Source organism: Crinia signifera, chromosome 3, assembly GCF_055691185.1.
Source record: "Crinia signifera chromosome 3, ASM5569118v1, whole genome shotgun sequence".
In the NCBI taxonomy this organism is placed as follows: domain Eukaryota; kingdom Metazoa; phylum Chordata; class Amphibia; order Anura; family Myobatrachidae; genus Crinia; species Crinia signifera.
In genome coordinates this window covers 212,259,860-212,280,027 of record NC_139219.1, presented here as the reverse complement: position 1 = coordinate 212,280,027, position 20,168 = coordinate 212,259,860, and the positions used below count along the sequence as shown (strand labels likewise).

General features: G+C 41.8%; 1 protein-coding gene across 2 annotated transcripts in view; it reads right to left on the bottom strand.

Annotated features, from left to right (window-relative positions):
- CSMD1 (CUB and Sushi multiple domains 1) overlaps nt 1-20,168 on the bottom strand; it is a 1,658,539-nt gene that overhangs the window by 50,725 nt on the left and 1,587,646 nt on the right. For both annotated transcript variants that reach the window (XM_083177358.1, XM_083177357.1), the window contains exons 62-64: nt 16,049-16,122; nt 10,807-10,918; nt 2,358-2,537 (exon numbers count right to left, since the gene is read on the bottom strand). In XM_083177358.1, coding sequence (XP_083033484.1) covers nt 2,358-2,537; nt 10,807-10,918; nt 16,049-16,122 — 366 coding nt within the window. The remainder of the gene's footprint in view (nt 1-2,357; nt 2,538-10,806; nt 10,919-16,048; nt 16,123-20,168) is intronic.

Here is a 20,168-nt window from a genome sequence, read left to right as displayed (position 1 = left end):
TTTCTCTCCATTGAGTGTACCATTTAACAATTAGTAATAAGCATTGTATCACGCTTTCTCATCAGGGACAGACTATGGACCTTAATGTTATTGATTCGGTCCTCCATGCGTTTGCACGGAGCACCGATGGTGTGCGTCTACGCATGTGCAGATAGTGCATGCAGATGTGCATGCACCCACAGCAAACATTCTATTCGCCGTTTTGTCCTTTTTGGTAATTGCTCCCTGTGCTTGACTGATTCTCCTGCCCATACAAACAGTACAGACAGCTCACTTTACAGAAAAGTATTGTCACATACAGTACAAGCAGCAATAAAAGCTGATGATATAAGGGGGGAAATTTACTAATATGAATTTGTGGGAAAAAATCGTATTTTCCTAGGAAAATACGAATTTTTTGGGTGTATTCGTATTTTTGGCATTTACTATGCCAAAAATACAAATATTCGTATTCATATTGATGGGACATTCGTATTTGTATTTACAAATATGAATGCATACACCATCGTTAGAATACGACAGGAATCACCATTCAAAAGAATGGTGACTCCTGATTTACTAAGCAGTCGTATTGGCGTGAAACAGCCGGCCAAATACGGCAGAAAAATACACTTTATTTTCCTGTCGGATTTGGCTTTAGCCTGCACGGATCAGTCAGACCCGTGCAGGCTTTAGTGATTAAAAAATATAAAATTAAATAAATAAATTAAAAAAATCAGCGTGGGGTTCCAGGCTGAAGGAGCCGGGGCCTGTAATAAAAAATCAGGAAACCCGGCAAGTAGGGATTCCTTGATTTTTTAAAACCAGGCCCAGGCTCCAGGTCCGGGGCTGGTTCCCAAAATACGGGGGACAAAATGACTAGGGGTCCCCCGTATTTTAAGAACCAGCCCCAGGCCAAACCAGCCAGCAGGGTAATGTCACAGCCGGGGGACACTTATTATATAAGTCCCTGTGGCCAAAACATCAGCCTACTGACCAGTCAGCCTGGCCACGGTCCCTGGGGGAGTGGGGACCCCCCAATAAAGAGGTCCCCCCCTCCAGGACTTACCTGACCAGGCTGAAGCCTGGTGCTGTCCCCGGTGGCCCTGGAGCGGTGGCCACCGGGCTGATTGAGTGTAAAAAAATAGAATAAAAAACTTTTGTTTTTAACTGTGGAACTATGAGTCCCGGCAAGCCTCCCCCACAAGCTGGGACTTGGAGAACCACAAGTCCCAGCCTGCGGGGCATTAAAGGGCCTGCTGGCACTTGTAGTTCCACAGTAAAAAAAAATAGTGAAATAAACACACACTGACACACAAGAAAAATAAAACTTTAATACATCCAAAGCCCATACATACTGATACTTACCTATCTTGAGCCCATAGGTAGGTCCCTGGGTCTTGGTCCGGTGCCTTGTCCTGGTCTGGATCCATGTCGGCATTCGGCTTCATGTCGATGTCTATGTCGGCAGCGTCTGTCGGCGTCCATCCGGGTCCGAAGAAATCCATGGGGGACCTGTGGAAGGAAATCCAACTCACCCAGGTCCTCCTGTGAAGATCTGTAGTCTTGATCCGACATAGTCCTGGTCTTCTGTCACCTTCTGTGACATGCCGGCGACTGCAGCAGCTTCCCGCATCGGACTGTACAGAGATGTTTCATCTTCCACGCCTCTATAGAATGCTTCTATTGGCCGCCAGGCGGCCAATCAGGAGCCAGCTTTCTCAGCTCCCCCGTATTTTGGGAACCAGCCCTGGACCTGGAGCCTGGGGGCTAGTTTTTAAAAAATCGGGGAACCCCTACTTGTCGGGTTTCCTGATTTTTTATTACCAGCCCCGGCTCCTTAAGCCTGGTGCTGGTTTCAGCTGTGGGGGGGACTCCACGCTGGTTTTTTTTTTTATTTATTTTTTAATTATTTTTTTACACCTTGCGGCCTGCACGGATCTGACTGATCCGTGCAGACTGCCTACACTAATTCGTATTAGCGGCCGTATATACGGCCCTTAATACGAATTAATACGACTTCGGAGGGTTACAAAGCAGTCGTATTTGACTGCTTTGTAAATTCCCCTCCGGAACACGACTTTGCATACGACGTATGCAGTCGTAATTATTTGTAGCAAGAATACGAATACAATTTTTTGTATTTGTATTCTTAGTAAATTTCCCCCAATGTGCCCATTAAGCTCTTGTTAAATGGGACCCTTACATTCTTGTTTGATCTTTTTGAAATAGGAAATGCACTAGTGTCAAACAAGAAGATGGCTTCTTTGCTTTCTTTGGTAAACTTTTATTACCACATTTTTATTTGCCTGGCTAGACAGTGGATACATTATACAAGATTGGAGAATAAAGTTACATTGGAAATAAAGTACACTTACTTTTGCAAATGGGAGGTTTTCCTGTCCATTTCATATCACTTTTACAAGTTCTGTGCTCTGATCCACCAGCTAGAACATATCCCGGCTGGCAAGTATAAATCAGTGTGTATCCTAATGTAGGTAGATCTATTGATCTCATATCTGCATGCATCGGTGTTTCTGGCTGCCTGCACGCATGAGCTAAAAAAAAAAAAAAGAAAAAAATGAGTCAGAGGAGAATAAAGGACAATACAGGATATTCAAATTTGAGAAGGTTTAAAGATAAATTTGGGAACCTGGAAAAAAGGATAACAGAGCAATTCTAGTATCTGCACACCAGGACAATACATATGGCAATGTAAGCTTTAAAAGAACATACATTGTTTTGACTGTGGAGTAAATACCGCCTGCCTTTGCATGTACAATATTGTAGTCCAGAAATGCTGGAATGCTTTACTTTTATACTGCAATTTAGATTTCAGTTTGCACACGTCACTCTCACAATTAAATCTCTTTGCACTTGTTATATCTGCCCAACCTACTGTGCAACATGGTTTTACCTAGGTGAACCATTACATTCTTTACTTATTTATTATTTATTTTATTTACAGTTCAGAAATAGTCCATATGTTATTTGAATGTATTTTTTTATTTATGCTGCTTTCCCACTGCAGACCAGTTTAAAGTACTGGTAATCTTAAATGGTATTTAAAACGGTATTAGCATTCCCACTGCAGCAGATTACCGTTTTAAATACCATTTAAGTACCATTCCTATTGCAGTGAACCGTGTAAAATGTAGAGTGCCTAACCCCCCCCCCCAGTGTAAAGAGTGCCTAATCCCTCCCCAAGTGTAAAGAGTGCCTAACCCCCCTGTACCTGCCCTGTGCCCCCACCTCCCCTCCCCTTGTACTTACCTGCACGGGGATGCAGGGCAGTGGGGAGGCAGCGGGGGTCCATGCAGGGTACAGGCAGTCCCAGTGCCTGATGAGAACTAGTAGTTCTCACTTTGCGCATATGTAATGAGTGCACGTGCATAATAATGAGCCGCTCATTACATATGTGCATATGTAATGAGCGGCTCATTATTATGCACGTGCACTCATTACACATGCACAAAGTGAGAACTACTAGTTCTCATCAGGCACTGGGACTGCCTGGAGGCTAAATAACATTTAAGAGGCATTCCCACTTCCTCTTAAACGTTATTTTAACGTGTAGGTCTCTGCTTTAAAACAGGTTGAAATACCATTTAACTTTAAACGGTATTTAAACTCTGGCACTTTCCCACTGCAGCCTTAAAACGGTAAATTGCGCTGAAAATCTGCAATTTACAGTTTTTTAGCTGCAGTGGGAAAGGGGCATACATGGTTTGTGTTTAACCACAAAAAAATTCTGGTGATCCTATTTTTCCAATGTGTTTATGGTAGAACAAACTCATTATCTATCCACAGGATTAGATTTGTGATCATATTTTATGTTTAAAAAAATAAATAAAAAAAAGTATAGACCAATTGTCTTAAAATACCAGACTGTAATTGTTAAAATAGTTTAAAATACCAGACTGTAATTGTTAAAGGTGTAGCTTAACCCTTTCATTGCCACCATCTCTGTGATAGATGCGCAAAATATTCACTAAAAATACCAGCGTTGCTCACATTTGTTATATAAGTTCAAATAAAAAATGTTGTGTAAAAAAAAAAAAGATTATATTTCCTATATAAAGTAAACATTACAAGTCAGTATGATCAATAAAAATATTTGCTTGGCAATTTTAATACCAATTTTGACCAATTCACTTGGCGCTCAAAGGGTTAACTACTTGTTTTGGTTAAGGATCTCTTTGGTAAATGGACAAATATATTTAAATATGATAATATTTTAGGGTTTAAAATTGTATATCAATAAAATCATTTGGCAACCAAATGTTCATTTTAAACTACACACATTATTATTATTATTAACAGTTTCTTTTATAGCGCATGCAGAATCTGCAGCGCTTTACAAAGAATATTTGAACATTCACATCAGTCCCTGCCCAGTCCCAGACATTCTAGGGTTAATTTTGTTGGGAGTCAATCAGCCTAGCAGTATATTTTTGGATTGTGGAAGGAAACCAAAGTACGCGGAGGAAAACCACGCAAGTTTGGGGAGAATATACAAACTCCGCACAGTTAGAGCCATGGTGGGAATTGAACCCATGACCTCAGTGCTGTGAGGCAGTAATGCTAACCATTACACCATCCATACATTGACAGATGTTTTAATTATATTTCTTCTACAACAATTTAGAGCAGACAATCGCAGATACTCATTTCATTTGTACAGTAGCTTCATACTCTTATTGCAGTAGTCAAATGGTACACATGAATTGCAAATGTACTTTATAGCAATTGCGATTTAAGCTAGAAACATGTGTTTGGTAAATCATATTCAAATTGTATTTTATGTGTGATTACTGCAGGTTATTCACATCTGATCACTGCTGTGCTAATTTACATGCAGCGGGCCCGATGCCTCGCTATGCTCGGCACACTAATTTATTCTCCCTCTATGGGTGTCATGGACACCCACAGAGGGAGAAAGTGTCAGGATTTCGGCGGTCAGGATTCCTACGTCAGGATTTTGAATGCCCGGGATTCCGACCGCCTGGATTATAACTTCATCCCGATAGCAGAGCTGTGATCAGATCTGAATAACCCCAACTGTTGTTTAATGTGCTGAAGTACCTTTTTCCCTGGTTGCTACCACATATCTTGCAAATTAACTCTCTAGGATATAATAATGGAGATAATACATAATACATGTGTTGCATGTTAACTTTGATCATGTCCAAATTCCAATCAAATTAAAATAAAAGTTAATAATGTTCCTGCCTCATATACATTGACATCACCACAGGTCCTAATTCAGATGATAATTAACACAAGTTTAAATATATCTATCCTACTCTCAGATGGAACTTGCTGCATCTATAACACAAGATAATTTAGGGCATTAACTGGGCGATGAAATGTGATCTGAGGATTGTCATGAGAGTTTTGTGGAAGTAACATGGATGTGTATCAAAAGCTCCACATGATTCATGAGTCATGCATACAGGGAAGGTAAGCCTGTTCCTGACAGATCTCATGTACAGTACCTAAATCTAACTCTCTGCACATGTTACATCAGCCCTCCCTGCAGTGCATATGGTTTTGTCCATTAGAGAGTGATTGTGCCTTTCCAATTGAATCAGAATAACCCCCTATGTGTATATGGTGGGCAAAGGGTATCTGCACTGGTAATCGCATACACACTTGCCAATGCAGGGGGATGATGGAGCAACTGAGGATGCCATGCTGAATTTGGCAGATTGGCATCATTAGCAATGTATTCTGGTTGATCCTGCAGCGGGGCCATCCAAAAAAACATCACTATCAACTGTGGAAGTGCATAAATTGGTTATGCAAACATACTGCTTGATATGTCTGATTTTTTACTCTGATTTGACCAGAAATTCAAATAAGGCAAAGAGTAAGGGAGATAATTCAGAATTTTGGATCTTCTGCAGACATGCATGATATCGTGATACAAGAAAAAAAGATACTGACAGTTTCTCAAGGCGCTCCTCGCTCTCAATTCTGTTCTATATCATATGCTCCTTATTCTCAGTGTACATGAAAAAGTAAGTGGAAAAAAACCCCAAGTGGGGAACCGTACCCTCTATTGTAATAGAGGGTACGTTTCCCCACTTGGTTTTTTTTTCCTTCTATAGAACTGATAAAAATCGGGTATCACCCTATGTATTTTCTCTCTTACTTTTTCATGTACACTGAGAATAAGGAGCATATGATATAGAACAGAATTGAGAGCGAGGAGCGCCTTGAGAAACTGTCAGTATCTTTTTTTCTTGTATCAATTTGTGCATATGTGGTGACATATTAACTGTACAGTGTGAGGCAGCACCTAGCGCATTAACTTACTCCTAAATACAAATATATGCATGACATCGTAATTGTAAAAAATTTATTTATATAGTGCTCTTTCTCTGACAGGACTTGAGCCACTTATATTGTGTTGAGATGTGGTTGCATAAGGAGGCTTATAGGAACCAGAAGCTACAGTAGTGGAAGGATGGATATTGGTGGCAGATACAGTATGTGTTTGGTGAGTCTGACATGAGCAATCACAATGGATCCAATTGGGGAGAGTTTGTACAGGGGAAAGCCAAATACAGTGAAAGAGAGAGGCAGAGAATTCCAACCAATATATGATGAGTGCATTAATTAAGGGGTGCCGGACAGGGTCCCGACAGTCGGGATCCCAAAGTCATTGACCCGACGTCCGGATCCCGACTGTTAAAACACAGACGGCCGGGTTCCCGACGGCGGTCGGCTATTCTCCCTCGTGGGGGTCCACGACCCCCATAGAGGGAGAATAGAATAGGTGGTGAGCGTAGCTCGCCACCGTGCCCGCAGCGTGGCGAGGGCAGCGAGCCCACAAGGGGCTTTGTTGCGCTGGCCACGCTGTCTAAGACCAGGCAGTCGGGATCCTGACGTCGGGATAATGACTGTCGGGATCCCGTCTGTCGGTGATTCATACCATACCCTAAGTAAAACCTTGGTGGAATCAAGTGTCATAGAGGGGATGTTTATCCATAAATGCAATGGACAGTTTATGGGTGAAAAATGTACAGGATATTGAGGTTGCATTCAAGGATTATTCCAAGAATGCTACACTAAATATTCTGCTCATGTTAGTGTGTTGTTGATAGTCAATGTTGGAAAACTCAGGTACATGTATGGCATTAGAGGAGAGGAATAGTTGCAATTATGTTGATGGTAGATTCAGTTTAATATGTTAATAGAAAATTCAAGCTATGGTATCAGATACGAATTGAAAAGATTGATTTGAATTGCTATACTAAGGAAGATACGAATAGAAGTATACTGAAGAAATAAAAGCCACAAAAATGTATCAAGACAGGAAGAAAGGATTATGGACATAAAAGCTTAGGTCAGAATATTCAATACTACAAAGTGAATTGGTAATTCAAAGCTTACAGTAATTGATAGTACTGACAGAAACCAATGCAAAGCCTCACAGACCAGTATTAAGTGAGGGAGGGGGCAGGGGGTAGTTGAATATTCCTATTGTAAGCTTATTCTGTATTATGAGATGCTTCTAAATTTGATATGATTTAGAGCAGGCCTGTTCAAACTATGGCCCTCCAGCTGTTGTGAAACTACAAGTCCCATCATGCCTTGCCACAGCTTTGTTATAAAGGAATGCTAAAACTATGGCAAGGCATGCTGGGATGTGTAGTTTCACAACAGCTGGAGGGCCACAGTTTGGACATGCCTGATTTAGAGGGTTGAAAACAACCACACACGAGCCTACGTTGCAAGAAATCTGCATTATGACACTCCAAACTGCTGAATAATAACTCTCAGTGGCGTAACTAAGTTTTGGGCGCCCCCCGCCGTTAGGGGGGGGGCGCCGCCCAGCCAAGCACCCCCAATCCCCTGCCGCCCATGCAACCCCCCCCAATCCCCCGCCGCCCATGCAAAACCCCCCCCAATCCCCTGCAGCCTTACCTATAGCGCTGGTCCCGGCGGCTCCGTTCTTCTTCTGCTGAGGACCACCACAAAATGGCCGCCCCCATACAGCAGACAGTTTCAGAGAACTGTGTGCTATATGGGGGCGGCCATTTTGTGGTGGTCCTCAGCAGAAGAACGGAGCCGCCAGGACCAGCGGGATAGGTAAGTCTGCGGGGGATTGGGGGGGTGTAACTATAGCACCGCAGCCCCCGGCACCCCCACATTCACAGCGCCCCCCCACGGTGGCGGGGGCTGCGGTGCTATAGTTACGTCGCTGATAACTCTAGACATTTGGAGGGCAAAATTGCTCATAATGTAAAGTTTTTTGTTTTAAAACAACAAGAACCTGTAGATTTATCATTCTTTTTCGCCAAACTATATACAGCCTTATCAAAGCAGTATTATTGAAATGGTGAGTGTGGTATTACTAGTCAGTGTTACGGATTGTCCGCAGCTGTAAAGACATTTTACGCTATTCGACCATGTGGATCCAGGACTTTGAAAGACTAATATCATTAAATAGCTTCTGATGAGATTTTTACTTTACTGGAAAGGGACAGCAATCTCAGCAATCTAATTGTGTGATAAGGAAAGAGAGGTGTGACTACTAAAGATGGGGATTTCTTTGTAATGAAACACAATGTGGCATATGACAATGCTGCTAAATTTAATCAGTAATAAGAAGCCAATGGGCCTGTCAAGAAAAAGGAAGTACTGATAATTGAGATATGAAAACTATAGACTTTAAAAAATACCGGTATTTCTACAGGTACAGTAAAACATGTAAACAAAGTCTGCAAGAGAAGTATCCCCAGCACACTAAACAGATTTTTACAGTATCAGTATAAATATTTGTACAATGGAACAGAACAGATTTTAGTCTTTATATTAAGTTTATTTGCCTAAAGCTGTGTACTCACTGGGCAATTACCGGCACCGCTGATGCTGATATTCATATGGCAGTGCCACGAGAGAATCGTATAGTGCTTACACACTGACCAATATTGTTAACAATATCAGTCATGACATCACCTGGAGCACTGCTCCGTAAATGTAGTTACTGACATTATTGACAGATCGTGTTGCATGTACAGATAATGGGGATGGTCATTAAGTCCACAGCACATACAAATCACGGGCAATATGGTCGCTCAGTGACCAAATTGCCAGCGATATGTGCTTAAAATCGCCCTGTATGTTCACAGCTTAATACTAAATACTGAGATGTCGATAGCACTACTGCGCAGTCTCCATGATGCTCCTTTGGGGAGGCATCAAATCGTTAACCATGTTGGCTGCTGTTTGGATTCTATGCATACACAGCATCATCTTGTCACTGTGAATGAGTACCAAAGTGGAACATGCAGGTGTTCTGCTTAGATCCAGTGTGTCCCTGTGATTTATACCTCAAGGGAGATACCCTCTATTGCTGCATATCTCAAGAGACATATATATCAAGCTCCGCTCAATCATCCAGATACTGCGTGTATGTAACTGTGAGTACAAATGTACAACCAGACTGCTGCACAACTGGGTAAGACTGGTGATTCTGCTGGTGTATAGTTTTAGCACTGCTTATTTACCCCAATAGTACACATATACAGTATTCAGCATGTAGAACACCTTTAGTATATATATAAAGATGCACATTTCAGGAACAAGTTGGCAATGTAAGTAAAAATGCAAAGAGCACTGGATTCGCTACACAGAATCTAAATTGCACCAAGTTTATTGTTATAAATGGTGCAAAAAAAAAATACCCCCAAAAAATAATCAGAAAAATTCTGAGAAAACCCCACCTTTTTTAATTGTATGTGTTAAGTGTTAAAGATCTTGTAAAACCAAGAAATCTAGCCTTTCTCCCAGCGGTCTATTCCCACAGTGGCCTAAAACAAAGATATCTTACAATTATGAAATTCAAATGTAGCTAAAACACAACAGCATAACTGATATTTACATTAACCTAGGCAAGGGATTGCAAAACCTTTTAGGAAATGCCAGACAGATGCTTTGTACTGTTATTCCCCATGAAAGTAGTAGTCCAGACACAATAAAGTAAAGTGTGTATAGTAATGATATTAATAATTACTACAGTATAGTTTTTGTATTGTGTCTACCCTTTTCTATGCTCAAAAATTGTCTTACCATCTCTATGGTTGTGTTGATTAAGACTACACTGCCGTTGCAAAGGGCAGCATTCTATGTTAGAAATATATTACTTACATTAAAAACAGAAGCACCGTGTCTTTATGTACATAAGTATGTAAGTATTTGTAAGTGTTGGATCTCAAAGATATCGAAATTATATGTTCCCAGCGCCACAAAATCGAATACAACGGAAGTCACAAAGTTCTATGACCAGTCTTTGGGGTAAATTTACTAGACCATCTGACAATGAAAATATGTGACGTTGCTTAAAGAAACCAATCAGATTCTGTATATCATTTTCTAGGATCCAATACAGAAACTGATTGGTTGCTATGGGAAACATCACATATTTTCACTTTTAGAAACTTAGTGAATGTAACCCTTTGAATGACTGGATTAAGTGAAGGTTTTATTTTTAAACAAGGCGCATCACTGACTTTGATTTCAACCAATAATACCATATTGTATGTGCCTTTTCTATGTATATCTGTCATCCATATCCTTACATACGTACTTACAGTAACAGCTGTATAAATATGCAAACAATAATGTAATTCATTGTGTTTTGAATATTGCTATTCACAGGGGATATATTTTGTACCTTAATTTTTTCCCCAATAAATATATGTCATTGTAATATTTTTTTTAACGCTCTTCTAGGTCAAAGAATGCTGCTGGAACTCAAAATATTTGAGTACATTAAAAGTGATTTAAAAGGCTGCAAACTTTAAGGGTACTTACGAATGCATTCTGGCTGGGTTCCACTCCATGTTAAATTAGCAAGACAATTACGTGTAGTGGAGCCTTGAATATGGTATCCTTTCCGACATCTAAAGAAGACTGTACTCCCAATCTTCAAAAAACAAACATATCAGAAATAAGTCAGGAGTCCTAGAATGAAGTAACTGGAAATAGCTATTTAAATGATAATGAGGCACATAAATGAATCGGAAAACTTTTTCATAAGGCAAAATGTATGTCCAAGCACTATTTTTTTTCAGAGAACGTATTCATGTAGAAAATGAAGAAAATAAATGGCAAAAAAATATATATATATCAGCAAAGAGCAAACAAACATGTTATTTTATATTCTGATATTGAATATTTGCTTAGCGTAGTTTCTGTGGTAGGTTAATTATGTTACTGTAGAATGGCTTTTTTTACGTTTGTGCTGTGTTATACAGCACATGTAAAAGACACATCAATCTACATGAAAGGAACTGTATTACAAATAAACACTTTTATTTTAATACATGAACATTTTTTAGTCTCACAAGCAGGAGAAAATTTATATTACATGACAGAAAGGCAATGGTCTGATTTACTTTTTGGATTAAATTAGTTTAACCACATGGGGAGTACAAATTCAAATAGTAGTTAAGCACAGATATGATGTATGCTCCCACGGGTAATAAACAAACCCCTCATCATGCAGTAAAACCTTGACTATATCGTTAATGACAGCTATACTCCTGGATATGGCTACCTAAGTTATCTTTAAAGATATAATTTCTGAACCTATAGTCCCCAGGGCAGGCGACAGGTGGGGTCAAGGGGGACACCTGTACCGGGCCCCAAGCTTGTGAGGGGCCCCAAAGTTCTGATGGGCTGTAAGCATAGCTGCGGCAGTGCAGTGCCTAGAAATGGCTTATAAAGGCACCCACCTGGATTCCTGTAAGGGTACTTACCCAGACACCTCTCCAGTATTAGTTAATATTAATTGTGTCTTTTGTAATCATAAAAAAACACATTCAATAAGCGGTATACTAAAAATGTTCTGCTCAAGGGGGCGTTGTTAGGGGGCCCCAGAATTATCAGTGTATTGGGCCCTAAGATTCCTGTTGCCGGCCCTGATAGCCCCATACACACTATTCTTTTGAGCGATATATTTATCATCTCATCCATTGTGTACACTCAATATCATTAACGATGTAAGCTCCCACTCATCATTACCAATCCCCTCTTTCATCTGAACATGTACTGATGAGTGGGTCCTGTTACCGATGGCATCGTTTGCGAACATCAACAAGTGTGTATGCTGGCAACCAGCTGGGTTCCCGCCACCACCAATGTTGGTGTTGACGGGGATTACCAAGTGTGTATTGGGTTCTTCAGTTTTTACAAAAGATATATTTGATAGTGGAGCTACAGGGAGTTCAGACTTAAACAATATAATTCATTGAGCATATTGTTTAAAGTATACCCAGCTTAAAGGCCCATGCATACTAAATGATTTTCAGCACCGTCAATATAATAAACAATATCAGCAGTGCTCTCTAATGAACAATCAAGTGCTCATACACTTAACAATATCATGCAGTGATGTCACCGGACCACACTAAACATGCAGTCATTCAGAGCCGGCCCTAGCCTAAATGATGCCCTAGGCAAGATTTTGGCTGGTGCCCCCTAGCACCGCCACTAGTTCCGCCTCTGACACTGCTCCCCTTTCCCAGCACCATCAACCCTCATCATAGCAGTCATCATTTTGGTGCTCCTACCTGCAATATTTTAAATAGAAACAGTGCACACATTTGGTGCGCAGCCCAAATAGGGGTGCGTTCTTGCTGGGAAGGGGCATGGCCACACAATTTTACCCCAAATTCAAATTATGCCACACAGTAGTGCAACTTTATTCACATTATATCATGTGAGAGTGTCCCTTATTCATGTTACATCACATTGTAGTACCACTTTACCTTATATACATTACTCATCAAATTATACCCTTAGAAAAAAATCCTGAGAAAATATTGTATTTTAACCACCTCCATGGCCACACTGCAACCCAGCACAAAGCAGTGTGTGCTGGGCAGAGGAGAAGAGCTGCAGCTGCTGCTGTCACTTAAGGGGAGGGGGCCCAGGGCCCCCACTGGGCCCTCCCATCAGGCTTTGGCCTGGGTAATTTGTACCCCCTACCCCTTTCTCTCGGCACCCCTGATAATACCACACAGTAATGCCCCTTACACATGACACACATTATTTATGTCCTTATAACCGTAATGCCCCTTACACATTATGCCAACCTTTATTAATGCCCTTCATACACATGACACACATAATGCCCCTTACACATATGTTTCACATTATTAATGCCCTTATACACATGACACACAAAATGCCCATTACACATGTCGCACATTATTAATGCCCTTATACACATGACACACATAATGCTTGTTACACATATGTCGCACATTATTAATGCATTTATACATGACACACATAATGCCCCTTACACATATGCCGAACACTATTGCACAACCAATCCACCCGCAGACCGCACTCGCACAGCCGCTAATACTGTGACCTCTGCCTCTGCTTGGATTCAGATGTTTCCTCATACATCTTGTCTCAATAGGCCATGCAGCTCCTGGCCCTTCTGCTAACGTTGGGTGCCTTTTTTGCTGAAAATTCGTCTTATTTGCATTGTTATGACCAGCACACACAAGGAGCTTCCGATGATTAAAATGATATGCGGCATGCCTATATTTTGTGTGCGACTGTGGCTGTACCTGCATACGGAATGCTATGTTACAGTGATTTCCATGAATACACTATTTCATATGCAGATATAGCCTCACTCACACACAGAAGGCATGCTGCATATCATTTTAATCAGCAGAAGCTGCTGATGCCCCTAGGAATTCCAAATGCCCTAGGCAATTGCCTAGTGTGCCTATGCCTAAGGCCGGCCCTGCAGTCATTGATGATAAAGTCAACATAAAGCTGCATTTTCAGAAGACAGAGGAAATACTTAATGATATTGAGTGTACGCACTAGAAAATATGAACCTTTTATTGCTAACAATATTGCTATTGTTCATTTGTTAATAATGTATCATCTAGTGTGTAAATCATGAACAGTAACCAATATATAAAAAAAAAACGGTACTTATGTATTATCTGGGCTCCCATGTTAAATGCACCCCATTTTTTCATACCCTTACTATCCAACTATGCATGGAGTTGATTTTATAGAGCGTGGCGAGCGCAGCGAGCCACCGTGCCCGAAGCGTGGCGAGCGCAGCGAGCCCACTGAGGGGACGCAGTCTCAGAAGAAAAACGGGAGCCCAGATATTACATAAGTACCAAAAAAAAAACAATATAAAATAAAATATTCATTTGGTGTTAAAACTAGGCAGAAATAATGCCATATACCTACAAGGAAAGCAAAATGACCTCCTTAATAATCAGTGGCTGATCCAGGGGTGAGGATACACCAAGGAATGTGCCCCCCTGCCATTTAGTTGATTTATTCATACATTTTGATCAGATACTTTAGCAAAAAAAAAGGAATGGTGGACCAATCGCGGCATGCCTCTTCAGAGAGTCGCCTGCCCACTCATTGCTAAGTAAAGCCCTGCGGGGATGCGCAGAGCCTGCAAGAGAAATTGCACATTCAGGCACCTGGCCGGAAATAAAATGTGGGGTCCTCCCACAGACCTCCAAGTAACTGCTCTCCTGGGCAGTCTCATTCTGCTGTTCTCTCTCTCTCTCGCTAGCCCTTCCTCATGCCCTCTCACCCCCATGTCTCTCTTTATGTCTCTGCCATGTCCTTTCCCAAGCCTGTCCTCCAACATTTCAGGCACACCTCCATCAGACATTAAGCAGTCTAGCATTTAACAGCACCTACCACCCTTTCCCTCATGAGCACTCCCATTTTTACAGGGATCTGGGGACACAGGTAAAAGATAGAATGTGGATCTGGATGCTGTTTTCCTGCACACTTACACCAACTTTCCCCCAATGTTCCCCCTCACCCTCCTCTCTCATTATACCCCACTCTCCCTTGCCTTCCTTCTCTCTCCCCCTCTATTTCTACCTCCCTCTACTCTATCTCTCTTTTCTCTATCTTGTTCTCCTTTATCTTTCTCCTCTCTCTCTTTCCATCCAGATCTCCCAGCCCTTCTTCTCATCTCTCTTTCCCACTCTCTCTCGCTCTCTTTCTATTACTTCCTACTTTGTCCTTCTCTGTTCATCCCCTCTATATTTATCTTTCTCTCCCACCACCTTATATTGCTCTCTCCCCTCTCAATCTCTACTCTCTGTTCCTTACCAGTCTTTCCATCCTTCCCATTTCTCTCTCTCCCTCCCCATGTCAGTGATGTTTTTTTAACCACAGAGAGGACTGTTTCTTCCACACCACTTCTGTTCTCTTCTTTCCACTTACTAAATTCTACCATTAGCGTTGTCTTTCGTCAACTCTTTGTTTTTGTTTTTTAATGCCTGTTTCCCTAACTGTTCCCTATTAACCCAATGTTCCCCTAATTGATCTCCTTACACCATTGACACCCTCCTACAGAGACTTCACATACCCAATACCTTTCCTTTCCGCCCACTCATGCCACCCTCTGTTGCTTTCTGTGGCCTATGCCTTTCCCAATCACCTTTTCCTGTCACTCACTGCCTTTCCATCTCCCAATAACTCTTTTCATCACCTCTCTCTCCTGTCACCCAATACCTCTCCCTGCCATCTTCTGTCACCCATTCCCACCCCCTAGCATAACCTACTACCTGACATCAAGCTTCTCACTGTCACCCATTGGCTCTCACATCACCATCTACCTCTCCCCTTTATCACTTTCTCCCTATCACCCTTTTCTATTGTTACTCTCTGCCTCTCCCTGTCACCTTTTCACTGTCACCCACTGACTCTCCTCAACATTCCCTTTGAGGCCACACCCAATGTTGTGCAGCCATGCCCACTGTTCCAGGAGCATGCACATATTGCCCCTCCCCTCCCTCTGCCCTCTCCCCCTGTAATATTGTTCAGTATCCACCCCTGTTAATAATCATACCCCAAAAACAATTCATAAAACTTATTTCAGGATAAAGTCTGAGACAATTCTCAGTTTATTATTTTATTTTTGTAATAATTTATTTTTTGTATAATATAAATTTTTGCATAAAAAGCATACTGTATTTTGTATTTCATTAATTACACACACTTAAAAAAAGTACATAATAAATGTGTTCTTTACCTCATAAGCCCTGGAACTGTTCTGCATACCAAAATGTGGAGTACCTGGGTCTCTGCAGGAGTTATGAGCTGGATCTGAAGTGTGTGCAAAAATTTTAACAAGGGTTAGTACAAACAGTCAGTCAATTTAGGTTATTTGGTTCTGCACTTTATGAAATGCCATTAAAATGAATATGAAAGGGAGTACCTGACAGAAATGTGAAGCATCCATTAAAGGTAAATCAGATAAATGATAATACTGTAATTGTGACCATGAAATCTATGAAACTTTTAAGAAATTATGTAATGAGCAATTGCTGGCAGTAGCCAATGACAGCGATAAAAGGTACAATACACTATATAAACTATTTCTTTTACGCTAATACCATAGCACATTTAGTTCATCTTTTAACTATAAGGGACCGCATTTTATTAAATGCTACACAGGCCTTGTAGAGAAAAGGGTAGTATTTTCAAGATTTAACATCTGGGGCTATTCAGTAAAAACCCTTTTCCTTGTGCAGCAAATTACCCACTCTTAGAATCTTGGATAGGTGCCCAGACCTATGGGTTAACAGCTTTGCGGCACCTGCAATCACAGCATTTAACAAGTTTTAATGTTTGAAAATCCTCAGACTCAAACAAAAGTCCACATGAATTGCAGCCTGTGGGCTGATCGCGGGCAATATTTCAAGAGGGAAACCAATTACCACGTGGTAATTAACTGTGGCTAATAGAGTCAAGCCCTAGGACTAAAAACAGTATTATACCATTATTGAAATGTTCTCCTCCAAACAGCAAAATAAATGTATTTTTTAAGCCAAGGGCATAAATTCAATCCAGTCACCCAGAGGCCAGGTAGAATTTGGTGCACCCCCTCACTGGTAAAGAAAAAAGGGAAGACAAATATGGTGCGTGTGTGTGTCTCAGCATTCACCGGTGTGTCACATCTTACAGTAGAGCAGCAGTGATGCGTGCACCATTGTTTTCTGCAGCACCGGAGGTGTAACTCTGGGAGGCAATATTGTTTCTGTGACTGACTCCCCCTCCTAACATTTTTGCAATTGTCACACCCTGTATTTGAACCCATAACTTGTCTTACCGGAGACACCTTACTGAGTACACTATATGGGGGGCATCAATATATATCTTGCCTCGGGGCAACTGGGGCAAACTTACACCACTGTAAAGGTGTGTGTGTGGTGCAAGTGCTTCTGTACATGCAGATGTCCCTTCAGGGCATGGAGCCCGGAGCTCAATTTACAAGCAATAGCCAGTTCCTATGCTTTTAAAATGAAATAATAAAGACACAGCAGAACCAAAAATAATGCAAACTACATACTTTTGTATCAGCAAGAAAACATTATTTTGTATGATGCAAGCTCTTAAAAAACAAATGCATAACTCAAAACTGATATCATTTTAATAATTAGCACTCTTTTCTGCAGTTTACAAGAATAATTGTTTATGTTCCACTTTATTTTATCAAGTAATATTATTGTCAAAATAGTCTTATAGTCTTATATCATATACAATGATCAGATTCCACTGCAACCAAATTTACCCTGGATTTTTTTTTGGTACTTGTGTAGTTTCACGGTGGCAGCCTTAGCTATGTTGTCAGCATAGCCCAACGGCTGCCTAGTTTAGTCAACGTTGTGTATCCACGGCAGCCCTGTGTAGTAAGCGTAGTCAGCGTAGTGGTCCCGCGGCAGCCCTAGTCACCGTACTGTCAGGCAGCATAATCACCGTACTGTCCCCGCGAGCTGCAGCTCTGTCCCCTAGAGAGTGCCTCTAACACAGTGCCGGTAACCGCCAGATCCCCTGCACTGGCGGATGCTGGCAGAGAGGCGATCATGCAGGTGCTGGCGGAGAGGCACTCTATTTGCCTGAGTCGCACGACCGTCTCGGTAATTCTTACGACAGGGTACAGCAACCCTACCCATGTCTGCTTCAGGGAGATGGGGTTAGGGGTTCGGTAGCACATGCATCTTGTGCACATAGGGGGTGCAGGCGCAAGTGCACAATAAAGGACGCATTTGCCAGTGCTCCATGTAACATACTCGCAAATGCCTCCTTTTCAAACCCCCACTATCCACGCCAGCCTGAAGCGTGGTGAGCCCGGCAGAGGATGCATTACGTATCCTCCCGAACTGTTCATACCCCCACTATCCACGTTGGTGTGGAGTTGATTTTATAAAGTGTAGTGAGCATAGCGAGCCATCCAGCCCGAAGTCTGGCGAGTGCAAAGAGGCCCCACGAGGGGGACACAGATGTATTCCGTATCCCCGCATGGGGCTTGCTACACTCACCACGCTTCAGGCTCCGTGGTTCCCTACGCTCACCAGACTTTATAAAATCAACTCCACACTGACATGGATAGTGGGGGTATGAACAGGTTGGGAGGACACGTAACGAGTGTGCTTGCCACGCTTCGGGCTGGCAGGGATAGTGGGGTGTTTACAGAAAAAATTCACACCTAGAATATCATACATCTGAAACAGTAATGATGACATGTTTTAACTGGTCAAATAACAAGTCCAAGAAACTATAAAAACGTCATCATTCTTCACTTTCTGCATTCACTTCAAATGCAGCTGATGTTGACACAGCTGCGTCTGCATTTGTGTCGGATGATTTGTCGGCCATTGGGATCAGAGGTAGTGCATGTAAAATGCGCAGGAAAGCATTCTCTGCACCAAGTGTTTTGCACCAAATAAACTCCTGCAGGTAGGAGTCAAGGTACTGGCGCACAATGCCCTTCTGTCTCTTGTTCATCCACTTGCATGACCCCCAGAGCCTTTAAATGTTTTTGGTATGAACCCCAGAGTCTGGGTCCACGAAACTGTAGCGGTGGTTGATGCACATGATGGTACCCTGCCTGCTCAAGTTGTTGAGTGTTGTACGCACGCCAACAGTATATAGTGGGAGCCAGTTCAATATGCGTCTGGATGGTGGACATCAGAGTGCTGGCATCATGGCTGGCCACAGGTGTTATGACACATTCACCTGTCTCATGGGATATGCCTCCAAACCGCCACTGCTGAGGCAGGACACGTCCAACATGATTTTTTCACTGGACAAATAAACTTTCATCCACCCCAACTATTTTGCTGAGCCCGCCAATGGGGTGACATCAAATCCAGGGTACACGCCTGCCGCATAAGGTTGTTCACTGCATTTTTTGGGGAAATCATAAGGTGGCGCATCCTAAAATTTAATGCTTGTTAGCTCCTCCACCCAAGAAAATATGAATCGTACAAGGGTCATAAATGTCAGGTGACATCCTTGAAACCATTGAACGGCCCCGAGACTAACCTTCTTGCCACAGCTTCTTATGTGGCAGCACCACATCTGCTCCTTTATATTAAGCCTCATAGGATGCCCGTTGACACAAGTCTGTGTCTCTGGCAGCAAGTGGTGGTGTTGTAAAAACTCCTCCATCTGCAGCAGGTTAAAGATGGCTAATGCTTCAGCAGCCATAACTGAGACAATGAAATTAGTGGTGACAGAATGTTGACTGACTATGCTAACTGCGTAAAGCTGACTGACTACGCTAACTACGTAAGCTACGGCTAGCCATGCTGCGATATGCAGTTTCTGGTTGGGACGCTGACTACGCTGGCCGTGGGAACACTATGCTGATTCTGACAGGGACGCTAAGCTGACTACGTAACTGCCGCCGGGAAAGTACACAAGTACCATTGTTTTATTATCACAGACATGAGTTTAATTTGCAGAACACTTCTTGGTAAAACTTAAACTGATCCTTTTATTGTTATACTATTTACTAGTCCCTCATAATGTCAGCGACGGATGTATGCACCCGAATGAAAGCCACACTTGAATTACTTTGTCTGGCACCATTTAGTGGCCACTGGCACACTAAACACTTGATATCCCCCCCTAGAGGTAAGGAGCAACATTAGCCTTTCAATATACAGTATAGGATTATCAGCATCTTTGAATACAGAAATGCTATCATTGGAAGAGTAGTTTTATTTTCAATCCATGTCTTCATTTACTGAAATGAGTATTTCATAATTGAAAAAATGTTCAGATAAATAAAAATTGTACAGATTCATCTTCCAGTTAAAAAAAAAATCAATGTATTTAAGTTTTATTCAAAGATATATTTCCAT